General features: G+C 34.6%; 1 protein-coding gene across 3 annotated transcripts in view; it reads left to right on the top strand.

The window, feature by feature from the left end:
* The window catches only part of DIAPH3 (diaphanous related formin 3), a 551,502-nt gene that overhangs the window by 247,783 nt on the left and 280,313 nt on the right, over nt 1-23,406 (top strand). For all 3 annotated transcript variants that reach the window (XM_067713991.1, XM_067713992.1, XM_067713993.1), the window contains 3 exons: nt 7,677-7,769; nt 14,843-14,937; nt 18,988-19,089. In XM_067713991.1, the coding sequence (XP_067570092.1) occupies nt 7,677-7,769; nt 14,843-14,937; nt 18,988-19,089 (290 nt within the window). The remainder of the gene's footprint in view (nt 1-7,676; nt 7,770-14,842; nt 14,938-18,987; nt 19,090-23,406) is intronic.

Here is a 23,406-nt window from a genome sequence, read left to right on the forward strand (position 1 = left end):
TCCCTTATCCATATAGGACTTGAGTTATAGAGAAAAAGTCCTTCAAGAAAAGTTGTTTTATACCCTTGTCTTCTAATTGTATAGAGAAATGTGCATTTATTTGCTATACTTTTGATCGTTACTGATGTTGAAATCATCTATTCCATAAGATTTTATTTAGTGGTTCAACTAGTCTTCTTATATGCTATATAATTCTTAGCCTTGGGTTGCCAAACAGATATCTTTTTGCTAGTAAAATGCTCTGATTAGTTATGGCAGTCATATATTAATATTTGACTAAAAAAAATCTGTTTCTGCCCTATTTATTTTCTTTGCAGTTAGGCACATAGCCATTTATTTTTGTGCCTAGAAATATTAAAACTGGGTTTGACAGATCAAACCATTGACAGATATGACTAAAGCTATTTATACAATTATAGTTTTCAGTACCAAAGTGTTTACTTTGATATTTTGCCAAGGGAATAGTGCCAACTTAAAAAATGCTAATTTATTCCAAGTTTTCACTTTTTTCTATGGATTTTGTATGTATCTTCTATCTTCGAGCTGCCTAAACCTTCCTTGAAACCATATCGTCCTATCACAACTCCAGCAGTACTAACTCTCAGAAATCTGCTTTCTTTTCTCAACCATTCACCTGTTCTCAATACCACCCCTAAGACTTCCATTCCGTTTACCCCACGTAGCTGAATAACTGAGCCTCGTCCAAAGGGAGCCACCATGTGAGAGTAGTGATGGTGAATTCTCAACTTTCCCTTTGGAAGTATAGTTTTTTTCCATAACTTTAAATTCTGCTCATTGTGTTCAGGAGACCAAGCATTTCTCTTCCTTCCCCGGGTCCACTCACTGCCTCACCTGCTCTCCCAGTAAACATGTGCAGCAAGGGAAAATTCCATTACCTGAAAAAGCAACGCTTGGGGAGTTAACTTTCTCTTATGAGCTTGGTTGCAGACTGTTTTCCTGCTGCAGATTCCCTGTCCCAGAGCTGCTCTGGGCCTGTGATGCAGTGGTCAGTGTTCTTGTCTGGGATCTGGTGACAGCTGAGGCCTTTGTGTGACTTCGTGCAAGTAACTCATATTTTCTCTACTTAGGTTTCCTCACTGATAGATGAGGTAGTTAAACTTCATATTCAAGGGCTGTTTGCTTCTAAATTTCGGCCCAATAAATTTTTGATACTCTTTATTGGCCTCTTAGAACCTCAGTAGTTAGAAAAGTCAGGAAGAAAAACAACCACAATTGTGCAAATAATCTCTAGTTTATAGCTCTCTCCCTGCCCCCACCTTTCACCCTATTTGAAGGTTGTGGTAGGCCTCAGTTTTCATTTCCTAATCATATGATTTATGTTCGCTTTATTTCTGTAGTTGAGATGATTTTTATTGGCTTCTTTCAGTGTCATAGAGAATGGTTATTTAATCATTCAGTCACTTCCTTTTATCCTCTGAAGGCTAGTGCTATAATAATCTAATGAACAAAAAAAAGGTAATTTATTTTAAACATACAACATGTAAAATTTAATAGCACTTGTACTAAATGAAAACCAGAAAAAATTAAAATGCTTAGTATTTTAAAAACGTTGTCATAAGATAGTTACCCAGGAAGCTCTGACAAAAATAGAATAAAAAATTATTATTCACATTTACTGATTTAAAATACTCAACTGTGGAAAGAGAAACTATAGTATTTATTACATTTTGTGCTTCTACTAGGTACTCACACGTTTAGAATTGTGAGAATTGTGCATATTCTAGAATTGTGCATATTCTAGAATTGTTTGCAGTGGTTAAATAATGTACTGTAAAATTTATGTGGAATCCTATTCCTAGAAAAAGGTCACATTTTTAATCAATCTGATTAGAAAATAATGGAAAATGAACTAGAGTAAGATGTATAACCATGTACCATGGAACTGTGATATTTAATGGAAAATTTAGTATGAAAGAAAAGATTTTGAAAGGAGATTCTTTATATAATTTTGCTGCTATTTTTGAAACTTTGAAAATAGGAAAAGAATAAAGAGAAAATGTAATTAAAAAAGACTTTTTCAGTTCATAGCTCTCGGCAACAAAGAGTTTTGCCATCTTTGACTTCTTTCTGACATAAAACCCTCATGAAATGCGGCATATGCTGTGTTAGTGATCAGAACCATTCTTGAACAGGATTAATCTTCTCTCGGAAGAATGTAGCCTTACTCAACATCTCTAGGAAGTAAGGTTAAACACGGACTTCTAATGGCAGAAAAGCTAGATCACAAGTACAGATGGCACTAATAATCTGACTTTATGACTCATACTTGAGGAGAGCTAGTCTTTTAGTGAAAATGTGTTGGTACTGGGTTTAGAATAGGAGCTCCACCAGTGGATGGGATGAATCTAAAATGTGCTCGCCTCTGGGCTCCTGAGCTGTGGTCAGGCACTCTGTTTCTTATCCCTTTTTTCTCTGTCACTGCTGAGGTAGGGGATGGTTTCAGGAAGGTAAAGATCATTTCACTTCATTCTCACAAGTCCTTAGAGGGCCAGTGTCTCCAGGTGAGGGATGTAAGCCACAGTGGACTGTGTCTGGTACTCTGTGGGGCCAGGATGGCAGAACGTGGCATTGAGATTCCAAGCCTGAGTTCCCTGCAGGACCCTGCATTCTCCTGGCTAGTATTCCACAGAGATACTGTCAGCATGGGAAACTGAAACAGGATTTTGTGAAAAAATTTCATTCCCGCTAAACAGCCTCCTTTATTCTTATTCCTCTTTAATGCATCCCTGTTGTTGTCAACATGTATTTTCTGCTTTATCAGTGACATTTGCATAAACATTTTCACTGGTTTTACTCTGATTTGAGGCAGTCCATTATCTGGCTGTGTTTTTTCCCCAGCAGTACTTTTCATTATTTCTCAGTATGAAAGATTTTAACCAAATCAGTCTGTTTGGATAATAAACTGATTATCTGGTTTCATATCTACATAAGCATATTTCTACCTTTTTTTTTTTTTTTTGAATCTTGTTTTCTGTCTTAGAAAACTCTGCTTCTTCCCCCCTTTACCCTATTTCCATTCCATCTTTCCCCAGCCATCCTTTGACTATATGGAGCAGATAAGAGAGGAGAAAGCCATGATTTCATTGCATTATGGGTATGCTGATACATTAAACTCAATAAGAGTCTAATTTGTCGTTTTTATAAAAAAGCCGAATTGGTTAAAATTGCTTCAGTTTCTGATTTGCAGGTTAAAGTGGTCAAGATTGCTAGATAAACTTTTTTCTTTTTTTTAATGTGACACCTAACATATTTTACAACTAGTGGAAAGAATATTAGAGTCAAAGTGTAGTGACCCTTATTCTTTTATCAGATCTGTTGCTTTTAAAGCTACTTACCTTAAGCATTATCTTTCTCATCATGATTATGATGATGATGATAGTAGTCACAGAAACAGTATTACTCTTATGAGAATTATATAAGCAAGTGCAACAGAAAGTGTTCAGTGCAATGCCTAGTAGATGTTCAGTCAATATTATTTAAAATTTAAGGTTATTCGTTTCTTTGACTTTTTTCTTTATGTAGACCAGAAAATGTTTCAGAATGTGGCAGGTTACTGCTTTTGAGAAATAAACTGATTTTTAAAAACTTAGAATCAGCCTTTTTCTTGAGGATAAAGATAGGAAAATAAAATGTATACATTTTCTAACGAGTAAAGGATTGCCATTTGGTCAGGTTGAGGAAAGGAAGTTCACTAATAAAATTTTTACTCACCTTCATCTAAAAAATTTAACCAGTATAACAAGACAAGGAAAAGATTTCAATACTAGGAATAAGGAGACAAATGTGTCATTATTTGCTGATACCTGGAGAACCTGTGACAGTCAGTAGAATAATTATTAGGACTGATACCTGTATCACTGTTTCAGGTTTCTCTTCTGTACATTCAGCTGCCTCTTGTACATGACTATGTGGAGATAAAAGAGCTCCTCAAACTACACGTTTAAAACTGGACTAGGTCAAAACTGTTCCTCATTTGTTGCTGAATTAAATAAACAGCACCATCATCATCTGCCTGGTTACTTAAATCCTTCTTTCTCCTTTAGTCTGCAGGTACGTACATACCTACAGACATTTACTGAGCTTCTGTTATGTTCCAGGCTTGATGCTCAGCATACAACGGTGAACAAAGTTCCTGCCTCTAGCAACTTGCTTTCTAATGGGAGAAGAGAGACAGTATCAGATTTATGATATGTGAGGAGTAAGTGCTTTGGAGGAGAAAAAAGGCAGAGTGATGTTGATAGAAAATACTGGGCGGGGGTTGGGGTGCTATTCTGTATAAGGAAGTGAGAGAAGTAAACCTTTTCTGTTAAGGTTTAACAGGAGTCTTTCGCTGCGTTGTGGTGAAGAGACTGCAGTTGGTTAAACTTGGAAATGGGGAGACTAGTTAGAAAGCAATTGTGATCCAGGTGAGAAAGGATGGTAGCCACAAGCAGGGGAGTATAGTAGCCCCTGCTTATTTTAGTGAATATTAAATTTTAAATTTAACACTAAATTTTAGTGAATATTTTAGAGTTAGAATTGATGGGGTTCACTGATGGACTAAATGTAGTTTTGGGTTAATGGAAAGAGGATGACTTCAAGCTTTGTGACTTGAGCAATTGCAATAAGAGCATTCCCATTTCTAAGATGAGGAAAATTCCAGGAAGAGCAGCATGGAGGTGTGTGAATGTGGGTTTTGGACACGTGAAGTTGAAGGTGCCCATTAGACATCCAAGTAGAGGTGTGAGACTAGGCAGTTGGATAGTCAAGTTGGAACTCAAGAGATGGGTCTGGACTGGATTCTGCTTTGAGGGCTCATCTATTCTCTCCATCCTGGTGGTCTGGGTGAGGTCCCATTTTTTTCTCATTTGGATTACTACAACTCCCTTCTGTCTTGCCCTTCTACAATTATTTTTGCCACTCTTTCAATACACCTTCAGTAAGCTGAGTTTTTTCTATAATTCAGTTCTTTTGATGTCTCTCTCATGCTTAAGCCTTCACCGGCTCCATGTTGCTCGGAGGATAAAAGCCAGAATTCTTATCATGGCTTAAAAGGTCTTGCATGATCTGATGTCTGATTAATTTCTGGTGTCATTTATTTACACCCAATATTCTTTGTTCTTCTTCTTTAATTAATTAATTAATTAATTAATTTTTGGCTGCGTTGGGTCTTCGTTGCGCGCACGGGCTTTCTCTAGTTGCGGTGAACTGGTGCTACTCTTTGTTGTGGCGTGCGGGCTTCTCATTGCGGTGGCTTCTCTTATTGTGGAGCATGGGCTATAGGCACGTGGGCTTCAGTAGTTGTGGCACGCAGGCTCAGTAGTTGTGGCTTGCGGTTTCTAGAGCACAGGCTCAGTAGCTGTGGCGCATGCACTTAGTTGCTCCGTGGCATGTGGGATCTTCCTGGACCAGGGATCAAAGCCGTGTCCCCTGCATTGGTAGGCAGATTCTTAACCACTGCGCTGCCAAGGAAGTTCAGCTCTTATTATTCTTTTTTTTTTTTTTTTTTTTTGTGGTACGCGGGCCTCTCACTGTTGTGGCCTCTCCCGTTCACAGGCTCCGGATGCGCAGGCTCAGCGGCCATGGCTCATGGGCCCAGCCGCTCCGCGGCATGTGGGGTCTTCCCGGACTGGGGCATGAACCCGTGTCCCCTGCATCGGCAGGCGGACTCTCAACCACTGCGCCCCCCAGGGAAGACCCCAGCTCTTATTATTCTTAATTCTTTCTGTGCCCTTCAAGTTCTTGCAGAACCTGAAACACTATCTTTCCGTTATCTGTCTGTGTCCTTCCTTCCCGCACCCTAAAACTTTCTCACCTGACTAACTTCTTTTCGCTTTCTAGCTTTTGCTTAGATATCATTCATTCCATGAAGACTGTCTCTGGCAAGTATAGGTTAATTTTCTTTAATATCCTGTGGTTCTTACCCAAACACTGAAGATATATCTATGTACTGTAATTGCCATTTACTTTGCAGTCCTCTCTATTGGACCTTAAATTCTTTGAGGTCAAGACATCTCCATTTTGTCTAGCATGGTCTTTTTTAGTTGGTGCTTAATAAATACTTCTTACTTGAATGAAAGAATAAATAAGTAAAGTGAATGATTATAAAACATATATGTAAAATTCAACAGTTTCTGTATTCCAGCAGTAACTAGTTGCAAAGTATAGTGGGGAAATGTAGAATTAATCAGTACCCCCAGGAGTATAATAGGAGTGTAATAGACATACTTAGGATACCTAACACTAACAATAAATGTACAGGATGCCTACGCAGAGTACTGTGTTAAGTTAAAAAGTTATAGACACATGTCATGTTCATGATTAGGAAGTTTAGAAATTGTCAACATATCAAATTTGCCTGAATCTGTTTACAAATGCCTTGCAATTCAAATACAATTCAAGTGGATTTTATTTTTGGAACTTCGGAATTACTCTAAGGTTCCTGTGGAAAAATAAATGAGAAAAGTGAAGCAAGTTTAGAAAAGGAAGAAAAGTAATTTGAACAGCCAATTATATAGTAAGATATATCATAAATCCTATAGTGCTTAAGACAGAATGATAATAGCACAAGAGTAGTACATGGAACAGTGGAGCAGAATTAGAAGTCCAGGAAAACACATAGACTTAAAGTGTAATATAAAATCAGTTGAGAAAGATGGTTGATTATTCATAAAATGATAGAGATAATTAGTTAATAAACATTTTGAAAAGTATAAAATTTGATCCCTATTTCACACTGTGTACCTAAACATGTAATTATAATGCTTTTCTGATATACAAAGAATTTAATTATAATGTGCTATCTTGTATGTGAAGATTGTTTTCGAAGTTATTCTTCCTCAACATTTGTGATTTATTTGTACGTATCTAACTAAACAGTTTGATCCGTGTTCTTTGTTATCAAGATCCTAATTTTGTAAAGATGAATTACGTTCATCAGAAGTGCTGTCAACGTATGCAAAAGAGACGAGAGGAAAGATGACAGGATCGCTTTATAGGTTACAGCTGTTAACCTTGACTCTCATGTGCTGTGCTATAATCACAGTTCATATATTGTTGTTTAGCATGATGTATTTATTCTCTTACTTATTTTTTAGCAAAGACAGAGAGGTTAAGTGCATTTGCTGAGTTTTAAAAGCTCAGATACAGTAGGTTGATTATCAAAATTTGAATATTTTTCTAAGATTTGGAAAACGAATTGTAAACATTCTACTCTTCAAGTTTTACATGAGCTGTCTTTTTAAATGAACAAGGTATATCAAACGTAAAACAGCTAGGTGTTTGTCTTTGTTTAGCGGTCTTAGAGCTAACTCCTTAACCTATCCTAAGTGTAATACATTTACTTTTATAATTGTGTACTGTACATTGTTCAAAGGAGCTAACTGTACTTATTCTTCACCTGATAGCATTGGTTTCCATAGTGCACATCAGCTTTGTTTTTGTTTTTGCTGTTTAGACCTCTAAATATTTACTCTTAGTAGTTTTTCTAGGGAAAGAGCCGCCACTCCCTATCTGAAATAGTTTAGGTCTTGGGATATCTATTATTCTATTATTTTTATAACTGATTTAAATGATTTATATCTTTTTTTAGATTCTTTTATTACAAAGTTCATATCCTGTCTTTTGGCAATTGAGTGCCTACCACCCTTAACATGGATCTATCCTTGATTTTACAGAGAGAAGAGAAGAAGATTTTGAAGAGAAGAAAGCTATTAAGAGAAGAATTAAAGAACTTAAATTTCTAGATTCTAAAGTTGCCCAGAACCTTTGTAAGTATCAGATTTCAATACAATTAAATTAGTGAAACACACCACTGAACACACTGGTTCGTTTAAATTATTTCATTTTCTTTTTGACTTGCTTTTCATTTTATGTTAATTTTATTATTATTTATAATAAATTCAAAGATAATTTTCCTTTTCTTTAGGTAAATTATGAGTTAAATTCTTCAAAAGATTAATGCATATTAGAAGATAAAACTAAGAAAGGGAAATATATTTCCCGTAACTGAAAAGAGACCTACCCTTTAAAGTCTTTCTTTTAAGTATAACAGTAAAGAATTATGGAATTTAGGTGATGACATAATATTTTGAAAAATATTGGTGGTGGATTATTTCTTGTATACCGCTGAATCTCTATTATTTGTGATACTTGATCACACACAAAGGAGGTTGGAATGTTAATGGAAATAAGGATGATGATTAAAATGAATTCTGTTATCCCATCTGAGCAGTTCAAAGCCTTTCCTCAAAAGTACTGACTGGAAATATTTTAGATTTAATTATTGTTACAGGAGCTAAATTCTTAGTATTGAATTGTTTTCCTGACTGAATTATTGTGGGAGAAGAGGGCAAATAGTTTTGCTTTTGACTGATTTCTAACTGCATCTTAAATGCATCAAAGATAGTTCTATTTGGAACTGAGATAGTATGATCTGGATATATTACTTTTCTGATGCTATAAGAGGGATAAAATGTGGAGAGTCTAGAGGCATGAAGAGCTAACATGGCTTTTAGTCTGCTTTTCAATTATTACATTCCTCAAGTGAGCTTTTTGCAAGTATTGGGACAAAACAATTCTTGATGAGAGGATAAAGATCCATGCTATTGATTAAAGAGGGAGTTAAGTTAGTGTACAGAGAAGGCAGAGTTGACATTCCTTTTGTGAAAGGTTTGGAACCCTCTTGTTTTGCAACTCATTATGGCAGAGGGCCATCTCTTGTCTGCAGTGTAAGCCTGACAGAATCCCCACGGGCAGTGTGCAGACATTAGTGCTATTGGCCAATACACAGTTTTCTATTTCTGGGCACATACCTGCCCCTTTCAAGTTAGGTGGTACCATGTGACCTGCTTGGGCCAATGAAAATATCAATGGGGATGAGGTAACTTATGTGTGGAAGTGTTAATTGCTGATGGGAGCAGTGCTCTCTGCTCCGCACCCAGAGTGGTGTTCATCATCCTGATATGAGGATGATAAGTAAAAGAGCCTGTCTTCCTGGTGTGTGATGGACATGTAGTCTGAATTAGAAATATGTTTTGCAGGGGAGGTTAGACCAGTGAAATTTTGGGGTTTGTTATGTGATACAGATATTTCAGGGCATTTCCCTCTTAAAGGAACATTGTCTCTGTTAAAAGCATTAGTAACTTAGATAATGTCAAAAAGTTCTGTACTCTGTGATTTGAAAGATGATTTTTGTCTTGAAAAATGTTTATGACCTGCGTTACAAATTGTCTTGTTAGGTAGGTGTCCTAAAGAAATATCATTTTGAGTATAATTCTTTTTAGATGGGTTAGCCATGATAAGATAGCCTAAATAGCCATCTCAAAGTTGAATACTTGACTTGTTGAATAGGGTTCTACTTACATATTACACACATGTGCTAAATGGGATTTCAAATTTAATTGTAATAGCTGGTGTGCTAGTTCTGTATTTAGCTCTTTAACCTTTACTACAGTCTCATCATGTAGGTAGTAGTATTGACATTGTAAGTAGGGTATCTGGTGGGTGTAGCAGTTCAGTGACTTGAAAAAGATTGCTGATTTTGAAAATGGCCAGTAGGTATAGGGCATATTTATTCCTGTTTAGAGATAACAAAATTATATTATCATAAAGAAGGATATTGTTGTCTGGGTTGCTGTATCTAGGGCATATGTATTCATTCATTTAATTGTTATACATGTTTTAATGTATAAGATCAAAAGGTCAGAATTCATACCAGGTCATCATATTATGAGGTAATCCATCTCAGATTATTCTTACCCTCTCTGATTGTAGCAAGTGTTATGATTTAAGCTTTAAGAAGCTTTAGCAGCCTATAATCTTTACTGTAATTATAGTCTGATTCACAGCTGGTTTTTGTCTAGGAAATTCAGAGTCTTCTGAGATACTGAATTCTGAGAAGAGTCTTGTGATGGTGACAAGACTCTATCATATCACTTAGAAATCTAAGATACTTTCTCTTAGATTTCCCTTAACTGAAATATTTCACAGAGTTTTGCAGAAAGGATCTAAAATCCACAGATTTATTTACCTATTTATTTAAATGTGGGTTGGGGTCCCTATATTTTGAGTTTGTAAAGGTTTTGGCAGACTCTGGGCTCAGTTTAAAAGATAGAATTCTAGCCATTCTAGGATCAAGAGATGGCTCAGGAGTTTTACAAGGTTCATATGCTTTACCAGATTTTTTGGAGTGGGTAGTAGAGCTATAAAGGGAGGAACCCTGAAACCTAGGAATTAATGTAAAGGTTTAAATATTTGTAAGTTCCCTTGCAAAAAACATGTGTGACTGGTTCCAAAATCTGCACACTTTACACTCCTTCACTGCATTCAAAGCTTCCCACTGGGGTCAATATAATCACATTTTGAAGGATAAAATGCATGCTAGTACAAAGATTCAGTTTAATGGATATTTTTTAAGCTTTAAATGAGTATCTCATTATTCTCAATAACTTAAAAATTTTTTTAAAGGTCTATGCTTATTTTCTGATTTGTGTTATGCATTAGGCCATTTTCAACTCTTCTGTAGTTTATTTGCCCTTAGTTATAGCAAATGTTTTCCCCAAAACTTATTCATAAACTATAAAAAAAACATAGTTCAATCTTTATAAATATATCTGTTTAATATATATGTTAATTATGGAATAATACCTGAAAGTAGTGGATGAATTACAAATATAGAAGAAAGTTAAGGAATAAGTTAGGTCTGTCTGCAAAGTAGATTTTTCTATTCACATTTAATTTTTTCTTTCATGTATAATTGTATGTTGTTAAACATGTATTATTAATTGTACATTATGTTATTTATGTTTATATAGTTACGTAATTGTATAAGTGAGATCATATAGTTGTTTTATTTGCAAAGTTAGGGGGTCCCCAAGACTACCTTCACTTCTGACACCAGTTGCAAATTTGGGGGTCCCCAAGACCACTCTTAAGTTTGATAATTTGTTAGAAGGACTCACAGAATTGACTGAAAGCTGTTTTACTCATGGTTATAGTTTATTAGAGCAAAATGGTACAGATTAAAATTGGCAAAGGGAAGAGGCATGTGGGGCAGAGTCCAGGAGAGTTGTAAGCATAAAGTTTGTAGCTGTCCTCTCCCAGTGGAGCCATGGACATTAGTAGCTTCTCCCAGCAATGATGTGTGACAGTTCTCACAGATTATTGCCAATAGAGATGCTCACCCTAGCCTTGGTGTTCAGAGTTTTTACTGGGTCTTGATTATAGCTGAACCCCCATATGATGGCCTTAGTTCCCAGCCCCTCCACAGTTCAAGCTAATATTGTGTGACCCAAAGCCCCCACCATAAATCACATTATTAGCATAAACTGTCTGGTGTGGTCCAGTGAATGCCCCCAGTAAACAAAGACACTTTTTTCGCACAGGGCATTAGGGCTTACAGAATACCTCATAGGAGCCAGACCTTACTTGGGTAAACTTAATCCTTTACCACACAGTATGTCACCATTTTCCACCAGATGCATTTTGTTTTCATATTATTCATTTAAATTTGTTTTAAATATATTGTTATGATGTATTATACATACGAGAGAATATATGAAATGCATGATATATAAATCAAACATTCATACCTAAAGAAATGGAACATTACTGATACTTAGGGACTTATATATGACCCTCTCTAATCTTATCCCCCTTCCTGTGAGAAGTAACCTTAACCTGAATCTTGAGTTAAATATTCCCTTCCTTTTTTCTCTACAGTTTTACCAACCACATACATGTTCCTAAACAATAAGTTGTTGGTTTTGACTAATATTGAATATTACATGTATAAAATCATACCATGTTAATTCATCTAGCTGTAGTGTATTCATTTTCATTGCAGTTTAGTGTGTATAACATTCTTTGAATATTATACTTTATTTCATTCGCCCTCTGGGTTGTTTCCTACTTTTGGTGATATTAAGGGTGTGGCATACTATAGTTCTCAGGCTAAATGTCGTCCATTGCCTGCTTTTTTAAACAGGTTTTATTGGAACTTAGCCAGGGCTGTCTTTTACATATTATCTATGGCTGCTTTGGGGGCTGCAATAGCAGAGTTGAGTAGTTGCAGACAGACTCTGCAATAGCAGAGTTGTGTAGTTGTGACAAACCTAAAATATTTACCATGTAGCCGTTTACAGAAAAAGTTTGGCTTTTCTCTAAGTATACCTCTACCCTAAGTATATATACCTGTTCTGCATTCGTACCAATTTTCTCTTCCAGTATCAAAGCTTGAGTGTTCCCACTGTACAAACTCTCCCATGCTTGGTGTTTTACAAGAAGCTAATGTAGCTTTAAAGAAAAAATTATGTTTAGGACTTGTTGAGCCTCCTTGTTCTGATGATTTGTCTCTCTCTAAAATTCTGGAAAATGACATTTTCTCTTTAAATATCCTTCTTCCCTGGTGTGTGTGTGTGTGTGTGTGTGTGTGTGCGTGCATGTGCGTGTGCGCACGCACGCGCGTGCATGCGTCTGTGTATGTGCATGTGTTCCTTTTGGAACTCCAAGAAGACATTTTTAGGTGTCCTTACTCATCTTCTATGTCTCTTAACCTAGTACTTTTCCATCTCTTTGTCTTTGTGTTTTGGGTAGCTTCTCTGCCTATGTCACCAATTTTCTCTTTATCTGACGTCTAATCCGTGTGAGTTTTCCATTTCAGTAGCTAAATATATATGTTTTTATTTTTAAAGTTTTTTTCTCCCTCAAATCTTTGTTTCTCTTTCATAATGTTCTTTTCTTTCCTGTCCAGTGTTTCAAACTTTTCTTTCATTTCTTTAAGTAATTATTTCATTTTCTCCAGGATTTCTATTTTCCTTTCTTTCACTAACAGCTCAGAAATAGATTTAAGATTAAGATAAAAAATAACTTTTAAGAAATATTTCAAGGTTCTCTGTCTACTTTGCCATGCTGCCTGAAATACAAAACTATAATTTCTTTCTCTCAATTACTATATTATGCCTTGGTATAATTCTTTCCTTTTAATCTTGCTATTTAACATTATAACCTTTTCTACGTTTTGTTATTGTGTCCATGGTTAGGTTTCTTGAGTAGAATTTACTGTCTCTCAAAGGGAATTTTAAGGATTCTGATTAATCTTAATATCTTTCTAAGTTTGCAATACAGGTACTATCTTAACAATTTGCCTTCTCAATTTGCTTACTTCTGATGTTTAACATATTATTTATTATTTTTTTGTAACTTTTTTCTTATTCCTTTGCGTTTTCATACATTTTTCTCATTTTCCTATTTGGACCTCACTGTTTTCTAAATGAAGTGGGAGAAAGCCCTCTGAATTTTGAGGCAGGTTCATCCCCTCAATTTCCTTGCTTTCTAATTGTTTTAAGCGCTTTTAATTGTTTTAGTGTTTTCTTTTTATTTTGTCAGATATCAATCTTTTCATATGTTTTTCACTGATTTTTATGATTAAGAAGTTCTTCTCTAACCATAAATGAGCTAATTTGCCATGCTAAATTTCTTTTAGTATTCCTATTTGTTAATATTTATATTTAATCCTACAATCATATGCAACTTGTTTTATACATGATGTACAGATTTAGATTTTATTCCCTCTCTATCAATTATTCATTGATTATCTCTTTGAGATCATATATATATATTATATTTTTGTGCTTTCTAATGTCTATAATGGGGTTATCCTTTTATAATTCCACTAATCTCTATCTTTTACAATATCATTTAGCTCCTTTGTTCCATCTTATGCTTGGGATATTGAGGGTTATACACATTTATAATTTCTAGCACTATTATCCCACTTTTATGTGTGAGTTCAAAATGTGTGAATGAAGCTGATAATAAGAACACAGATGGTGCTCTCGTTGTTCGTCTGCAATTGATCCATGGTATCCTCAGGAATACAGCCTTACTCCAAGAAAGATCATGTTTTCTCTGTCTTATGTAAAATAGTGTTTTTATATGAAAATACCTACAAGTGAAATGATATGTTTGGTATATAAAACAAAGTAGTAGGTAGTGGTAGCAAGGTCTGTGTGTGTTCAAGAAGTGACATCTGTCACTGGACAGAAGAAACAATAATACTAGTCAAATAAGGGGGGAAACAGTAAAAGCATTAAATCTAATGCTATGAAAATATTCTTATATACTTTTGAAATCATTGTGTTTTAACATAAGATGTATGAGGTATAAAAATGGAAATAATGTTGAAATTCTCAGTAATAACATATTATCCCATCTAGTCCATTTGGACAGTTTTCCATTGAAATTTGTGTTCTAATATTGCATATTTAAGCTTTAGTTACATAAAAAAGGTATTTCTCTGGCATATTGTCTACAATATTTCTGAACAGTGAAGTGCTATTATAACTTGGAAAAGTGTTAATGCACTGCTTAGCAGTTTTCTTAAAAAAATTTTTTTTCTGAACTATTTAGTAAGGCCAGAAGACATTATGCAGGCTAATAACACACATGTGTAGATAAATATTACATGTACATATTGAGGTTTTATGGTTCTTTTCATTACAATGTGATATCTCTATAGTGTTCTAAACATATTTCAGTTTTCTAAAATCACATCAAAATTGGCACCATTCCTATGTTAGGCTAATAACTAAGCATTAAAAATCAACCTCAGAACCAGCATAATAATATAGGACTGTTGTTTAAACACTAGTTCTAAAACTGGAGAAGGGTATAAAATGTGCTAATGAAAGTTTCCCCCACAGTAATTATATTAAATAATTAAAATCTCTCACTTTATGAGAGTGAGAGATTTGATTTTATATTGATTTTATATATAGAACTACATCTCAAATTGTTTTCTTACCTTCTTCATTATTAACCTTTTTTTTCCTCTTCCTCTTAGCAATCTTCCTGAGTTCTTTTCGGGTGCCATATGAGGAAATCAAAATGATGATATTGGAAGTGGATGAAACACAGTTGGGAGAATCTATGATTCAGGTAAACAAACAGGCAGAGAACTTAAATTCCAATATTTCATTGCAAGCTTCTCATTAAATAGAAATCTGTAAGTGAAGCAAAATTCTTAAACTAAATCATTCAACTGGAAAATCATCGCTGCATAATTAGTTTGAGCATAACTTCTGCATTGCCAGGAGATAAAGCTCTGCATCTTCTCTTAACTGCAAACTAAATATAATGCTATCAAACGATTACATTTCAATTATTTCAAATGACTGTTTTTGAAAGGCAAATTGTTTACTTTTATATGTACATTTATGTTACAGTTAAGACTAGTAATATGCTAATTTAAATTTATTTGTATAATCCTTATAGATTTATTTGTATAATCCTTATATTTTTCTTGGGCTTATATGTCTTATAAAGGTATATTATTGTTTGGTATAGAAGACTGAGGGAATTTACTCTTTATTTAGAGTTACCTTGATTAACAACCCTTACTTGAGTCATTTGTGTTCCCATGAATTCTAGAAATTTGTTTGCATGGTATTCTGAATCATTCAGAAGGCTGGAAGATTTTTAAAGTATTTTCTACTCACAGGATTATTTAACGAATGCTAGTATGGTTTCAGAATTACTTGCTGAATTCTATACATAAGGTACAGTAATGCATGTCTTGACAGAATTTAAAGTTGGAGAAGCAGACCACAAATCATACAGTGAGAGAATAATATCTTCAGTTTGCTGTCTTTTATTCTTATTAGTTATTTTAACAACTGATTAAAAATATTCTAGATGTTTTAATCCATTGTTAACAACTGATTAAAAATATTCTAGATGTTTTAATCCATCAGTAAGTGGTATCCTTGGAAGTTCTTGGTTTTGTCTGTCCCATCTTCTAAGTGTGGTGGTAATATATAATCCCATCAGTGATTTGTGCTGAGTCTCAGACTCATAAACTACCTAATTCAACAAACCTTTTTCAAGCATTTGCTTTTTCCTCTAGTAGTTTCTCTTTACTACATTTTGTCTTTATTCCTGTTGATCATGAATGTGCTTTGTTCTTGAGAGTAGATTTCCAAGTCCCTTCAATAAAATATTTCTACTTAATGCATATGTAATTTTTACAATGTATTTGTTAAATATTTACAGAGTAGCTTTTAAGTTGATTATATGAATATTTTGGATGATCATGTGGCTTTTGTTGTTTGAGATGGAAAAAAGTTTGCATTTTAAAATTCATGTCCTAAGAACATTCAGTTCCATATAATTTATTAATATATTAGTTTTCTATTACTGCTTTAACAATTTACCACAAATCTAGTGGCTTACTATAAAACAAATGTATTACATTTTTGTAGAACAGAAGTCTGGTGTGGGCCTTACCGTGCCAAAGTCCAGGTGTCAGCAGACTTGCATTCCTTTCCGAAGGCTTCAGAGGAGAGTTCATTTCTTTGTCTTTTCCAGCTCCTCATGGTTGCCCGCATTCCTTGGCTTGTCGATGCCTCCCTTTAATTTCGAAGCCAGCAATGTTGCAGCTCTCTGTTCCTGTCTTATATAGTCATATCTTCCTCTTACTCTGTTATTCTCTCCCTCTTCCACTTTTAATGACCTTTGTGATTACATTGGGCACATTGGATAATCCAGGATAATCTCTCTAGTTTAGGGTCAGCTGATAGCAACTTTAATTCCATCCCAAACCCTAATTCCCTTTGTCATGTAACCTAATATTTCACAGGTTCTGGGGATTAGGTGTGAACATTTTAGTGGGATTGGGGCATTATTCTGGTTATCACACTTGCTAAATATAAAACCAATCTTATGAATTTAAAATCTAAAAATTTAGTTTGGACATATGCAAAGTCTTCAAATATTCATTAACAATAAGAATTTTATGCTATTTGAAGTTTTGTTTTTAATTTTAAAAATACTTTCTAATTGTAAAGTGAAGAACTTGCCTGTTTTGAACAGGGCATGGAAAAAGCATTACTTTGTAATAATCATTATTTTGGTAGGCTTTGTTCATTATCATGATCTTATTATGGCATATCTAGTTATTTATTCATATATAACAAGATGTCAGTATTGATGTCATCTTTGCATGTTATTTTTCCACCTCATTGTTACCCATTTACCTTTGTCCCGTCAGTCTTTAATTAATTAATTAATTAATTTAGCACGTATTTCATGGTGCTCACCATGTGCAGGGCATGGTGTTAGGCTCAATCGGACATAGACTTTACCTTTCTGGAGTGGCAAGGGAGATGGCATTTATATATAACTATAATACAGGATAAACATGGCTGTGTTGATAGAACTAGGTAATGTGCTAAGTGTGCGTATCTGTGTAAGTGTCCTTAAAGGTTGAATATGGCATGTATGTAGAAAAGAGCAGAGGGATCCTGTGAGGGAAAAGCTGGGTGTGTGGGGGCAACTGAAGAATTTAGTTCGATAGGAGCTTAGGATGGGAAATATGATAAAGGGAGAGACAAAGGAAGGTCGGGCCTGTACTCTTATAAATCACAATAGTTTCATTACTTTAGAAAGCAAAAATAATGAAGTGAAAAATTAATGAATTTGTGATGAAAGATGAAAACTTAAGTATATATTAACTAAAAATACTTAAGGGGATATGATGATTATCTGAAAGGATGCTGAAGAAATTCAGAAGCCCAATGTAATAAATAGATCAGATGTCAACTAGAATGATTAAAAGAAAATATTAATAACCAGGTGTTTTGATCTCAGGCAATTCTACTAAGGGAAGCTTCTGTTTATATGGGAAAATCATATACCTTTATTGTTTTTATTCAGTTTGATAGTATTAATGGTGAATACTTTCTTTAGGGATGATCTTAAATTGCCACTTTTTTGTTTGTTTTTGGCCAGTCAATCAAGTTTATGTCCAAAGGTACACAGTGAGTCAAAAACTTGTTCTTTGATCTAACTCTTTGATATGTAACATTCTCTAACATTATTTTTTAACTAATAACACCTTTGGGTTTTTTTTTTCCTCCTTAAATATATTCAGCATGATGTAGGGTTAATTATAATTTGTACTTGACTTTGGGCTTGTACAGAGTTTATAGATGGTGTAATTTGGAATTGTGAGCACCAACCACTCTTTTCTTTCTTAATTTTAATATCCGTATACTAACTCGCTATAATACTATTATAGTCGATTATATTTTGATTATATTTTGATACAGAGGATCTATATAGACTTTGTCTAAGGGATTTTTTAACAGAGAAGCATAATTATATGTATTCCCTTGGTCTTTCTCCATTGGGAGTGTTTCTGTTGTCTAAGTGTGTGGCTTGTGACATGTTGACATGTCCTGAAATGGAAGTGATCCATTTCTGTGGCTGTGCGTGGACAAAGGAGCCAGAACAACCAAATGAACCTGTGGTTTCTGGGCTGCAGATGATATAGGCAAAGGGCTGTTACAGCCATGGCACTTAAGTTCTCTCTATATGCTTTCATCTGCAAGGTGTATCATCCTGTGTCTTCAATGCCTTTTCAAATTTTCTTTCGCATCAGAAAAGTTACTTTGTTTTAGAGATGTCTTCATTTTTATTATTAAAACTGTAATCATGTTGGTTAAATCTTGCAAATGCTGTCATTACAATTCCCTTGATTTCTTTTCCATTCTTTACCTTGCCTATTAATAGCAATATGATGATTTCTTTTATCCCTGTGAGTGAAGTGCTAAAATATGTTTGGCTTTGCCTGAAATTTATGACATTTAATTCCCTAAAGCTGAAATGTAATTGATCACATTTATCCAGGTGAGAAAGCTGTTCCTTTGGTATAGGCTGAATTCTTCTTTCTCAATATATAGCTAATCAAATAAACATTCAGTAGTACTTGATTTGAATATATAATAACCCTGGATAGAGAAGAGGAAAATTGGTTGCTTTCAAGATGCAGAGAATGTAGCTTAAGGTTTAGTATTAGGGAGGTTACCTAGAAATAAAACTAAAGATTAACTTCTTCAATGATTTCCTTCCCATAGTTTATTAAAAATTTTTCCTAGAATTTAAGAAGCAAATTTAGTGAAGATATTTTCTTTTGGTTTTAATTTTTAGAACTTAATGAAGCATCTTCCTGATCAAGAACAGTTAAATTCACTGTCTCAGTTCAAGAGTGACTATAACAACTTATGTGAACCCGAGCAGTTTGCTGTTGTGGTAAGTACTGTCTCTCAGTGTCAGCTCTCTTTGGAGGGGATTTTTATACTGTGCAAAAACAGAGAAAAGGAAATGTAAGGCTTTTCACATCATCATTGCTCAAAAACATTTAATGTCCATCTTGCATTTTTTTTTAAACCTGAGGATATTTATGGGAAATTATCTTGATTTTAAACTATATATTGAAATTCTAGCCATAAATGAAGTCCAAGGATTTTTTTCAAAAGCATAAACATGATTTTTTTTAAGTTCTCTTTTTAATGTCAAAATATAAAATGAAACCTGTACTCCTAAGACTAGAGAGTATATTTGTGATTTATTCTAGTGCTGTGTATTCCAACATATTGCAAGAGTAGCTTCAGTTTTTCGTTCTAATCATTCACGTCAGTTCATCTCATATTTTAGACTCTGAAATTAGAAATATAGTCTCTTTCTTGGCAATGAGGGTGAAAAATGAATACATTTTAGAAAATCTTCAAGACACCTTGATAATCACGTTGTTCCGGCTTCCTACTTTATAGAAGTTGGAGTCTAAAGAGGTGAAAAAAGACTTTCCAGTGTTATATATTAGTGGTATTGTAACTTTAAGATTTTTTATCAAGCTTTCTTTTCTCCTGCTCTTTCCTTCTACCATTAAATTATCATTTTGAGATTGGTTACACTCAGCCATCATGATGATATTTTAAAGTAGTATTTCACTTTTTTTAATATATAAGATTATTTTTTTCCTGCAGCCTTCAGCTATATTATTACCAACTTCCAGGGACATGATGGAATTGTATTTGATATAATTTTGAAAATTTGGATTGGATAACTAAAGGACTATGTCTACATACTATATTTGGCATGCTGTCGACGTTTGCTCTTAAACTCCTTCCTGTGTCTTCATGAACCCATTCTACTCAGCCCTTCCTACAGCACCTCCCCTCCTCCCTCACCCTCCATCCTGAACCCAAAGTTCACAAACTCAGAAGAAAAAAAAGCACCTTTTTCCTGTTCACAGCCTTATAATTTTTATTATGAAACTTTTAAATTTATTATCTTTAGAAAAATGCTTTTTTTTTTACCCAATTCTCCAGAGTACTCTTTCCTCCTCATCTTGTTTTTCTCTTTTCTTTTTTTTTTTTATTTCCTTATTTATTTTCTTTCACCTGGTCACTCTGTCGTTCTCTTGATCCCTGTTTGGCATAATATCTTCCATATGAGACACAGGAGAATTTGCATTACATTTTTAACCACAGACTACTTAGAGTTTTGATTTTTGCCCATCTTTTTTGACTCTTGAATGAAAAGCATAACATGTAAAATTATAATTTTGAAATATTCCCATCCACATTAAGCCTGAAACACATACAAACTTATGTGAAAATGTCTATTTAATGAGTAACCTTTTATGTTGCATATCATCACAGAGATTTAAAACTATTCCCATGTTCTTTCTAGTGATTGTCACAGAAGAATGAACTCAAACTTGCAGATATTTCAGGTTTATTTAAATAGCCAGGTTATGCCCGCCTTTGAAAACGAGAGTTCACATCAAAGAGATATGATTTACAAGCAATGTGCTCAGAGGGATCAGAAAGTTAAAACAATTATATTCCCAGATACCAGGGCTAGAGGTTATAGTTTTGATTTTAAGACAGAAATGGATCGCTTCCATTTCAGGACATGTCAACACAAACTTGACCTTGACTCTCCACATTCCATGCTGGATCATACCTGACTACAAATGGAATATAATGAGAAAGGAGTGACGCTGTTGAAAACCATCTGCTATGGAAATATAAACAGAGCTTCATTACCTGTTGATTATGAATATTCCTAAAAATATTGTTTCAAGTTCTGGTTTGTGTTGTACTAACATTGTAAAATATAATTGTCTTGGTGAAGAAAGCAGAAAGACAGTTGAAGAAAAAATGAAAACTTTCTATATACTCTTTTTTGGGAGAGGGGGTGACAAATGGTAATGTTCTTCAACTTCACCTTTTTTTCCATATCAATTATTCACCATTTCCAATCTGGCTCTCCCTACTTCTCAAACTCCCGCCCATCCCCCAAAAGACAGGAAAATTTGCTTAGAGTTCTCAACAATACTTGAGAGTTACCCAAAAAATGATGAACAGCATGGAATGCCTTGAAGTTTTCTGTTCTCCTTTCTGGATTAAAAGCTCAATAAGTTCACTAATTCATTAAAGAGTGATGTGTTTTCAATTTATCAACATTGTATAAATGATATAAATTTGGTGGTTTTAGGAAACTGATTATAATTACCAGGTACATTTTTAAAGATTCCCATAATGCTGTTTTATTTTTATTTTTATTATTATTTTTTTTGCGGTACGCGGGTGTCTCACTGCCGTGGCCTCTCCCGTTACGGAGCACAGGCTCCGGACGCACAGGCCCAGCGGCCATGGCTCACTGGCCCAGCCGCTCTGCGGCATGCGGGATCCTCCCACACCGGGGAACGAAACCGCGCCCCCCGCGTCGGCCGGCGGACCCTCAACCACTGCGCCACCAGGGAAGCCCTGTTTTATTTTAAAAGTTATATGCTTAATGTAATTGTGTATATGTCAAAGACGGGCTGTTATCTTGAGGTAAGCTAAACTGCAGATTCCTACAAGACTTTTCTCTTGTAGAAAAGCCTTTACTTATTGACTAAACCTACAGTGCTAATCATTTCTAGATGAAAAATCATCACAGAGTCATAAACAAGGAAGAGTCAAAGGTTGGGATAGCCTTTGCACCCAAATAGGGCCAAAGCTTGCCTTTTTATTTGTTTTCACTGTAGATAGACTTGCTGTTAGCTCTGTTTCATCTTCAGGTTCTATACACTGATATTGTGATTTCTAGCATTGTTTTCATGTTAACAAAAATCAGTTAAAACCCTGCAGTTATGTTACTTGCCAGTCAGTTTACATTTTTCTTTTATCCAGTTATGTAAATTCATTAATTTGACTCATGTGAATTACAGAAGTATTCTTTTTAAATAAACACTCAAATTTGATACAATCGATAAAGTCACTAAGGTTGTTTGCATTATATAATCAACTTTAATTCCAAACAAGAATTATGTAAAATAGTAAACAAACAAAATGCAGCTTACCTGGACATCTGTGTTTGTTTACATTATTTCTCTTTGGTAGAAAGGCAGTGTTCAAAAGTAACACATCTAAAATGCTAATAACCAATGTCAATTAAAGACCAAATAGAATGTATAAAATATAACATATAAATTAGAAATATGTTCTACTTTTGTCATGTATTACATACAACTATCCAGGGTTCTATGTCCTATAGAGTATGGTATACAAATATAGTATTCAGAAATATGTGAATATCCATTAAGTTGTACATCCTTTAAGCTTTCTTTCAACCACTAAACCATTTGCTATGTCTATATTCTTTCCAGGTTTCCTGTAATACAGAGTTTCATATCCACTTTTATTTATTTCTCCCTTGAAATTGGAAGCAAAATTCTTTAATCCTGATATTATCTCTATTCTTTAAAAAGCAGTCTTAATGCAGGTGTAGTAGACCTGGGTACTTCTATGGTTCTAAGGGTTTAGTCACTCATCTGTTATTACTGGTAACTCAGAATCTTAAAGTATCTCCCTGAACTAATTCTCCCTGCAGCCCTTCTGACTCGGGCATTGGCCAGTTTGAGCAGGACAGTTCTCAGGTGTTCCAGAGCTGGCCCTGTCTATGCCTTGTAGTCTAGTAGTGGTGTTGACATGGTGGTGGCTGGTACCTTTTAGAACTGATATCCAGTGCTGTGAATTCAGGACCTAGTAGTTTAATGCTATTATTGACTTGTTTTGTGGCTGATAGTGTATTTATATGTCCTTTGTTTTCCAGGGGATTTTGGCATAAGAAAAACAATAACCCATCAAAAAGTCTGAACAAGCTGTCATTTAATGTTGAGAGACTAAGTGTTCTAGTCAAATGGTATTTTGTTATTTTAGAGGAGCGTTCTGGGAGGTGGTTCATCTCTATATCTTTCTGTGTGACTTGAAATGAATGAGACCGTTTACATGCTAATTTTATTTGTTGGTTTAGGTTTTGGGCAGAAGACACTGAGTACTAACTGATGTGCTGAAGTTGAAATATTCTTTTCCCTGGATAGTCCAGGACACAACTTTTTGCTGAGAAATTGGTTCATATTTGGCATGTCCTTGCCTCATGCTTTATTCAACTTAATTTTCTATCAATAAGATTTAGAAATGAAAATATTCTTTCTAGAAACTCTCACTCATTGGATCAGTTACCTGTCTCTTTTCTTGGATTCTTCCCTTCCCTCTTTAGCCCCAGAACCTTCTC

The sequence above is a fragment of the Pseudorca crassidens genome, chromosome 18 (assembly GCF_039906515.1).
Source record: "Pseudorca crassidens isolate mPseCra1 chromosome 18, mPseCra1.hap1, whole genome shotgun sequence".
NCBI classification, from domain to species: Eukaryota; Metazoa; Chordata; class Mammalia; order Artiodactyla; family Delphinidae; genus Pseudorca; species Pseudorca crassidens.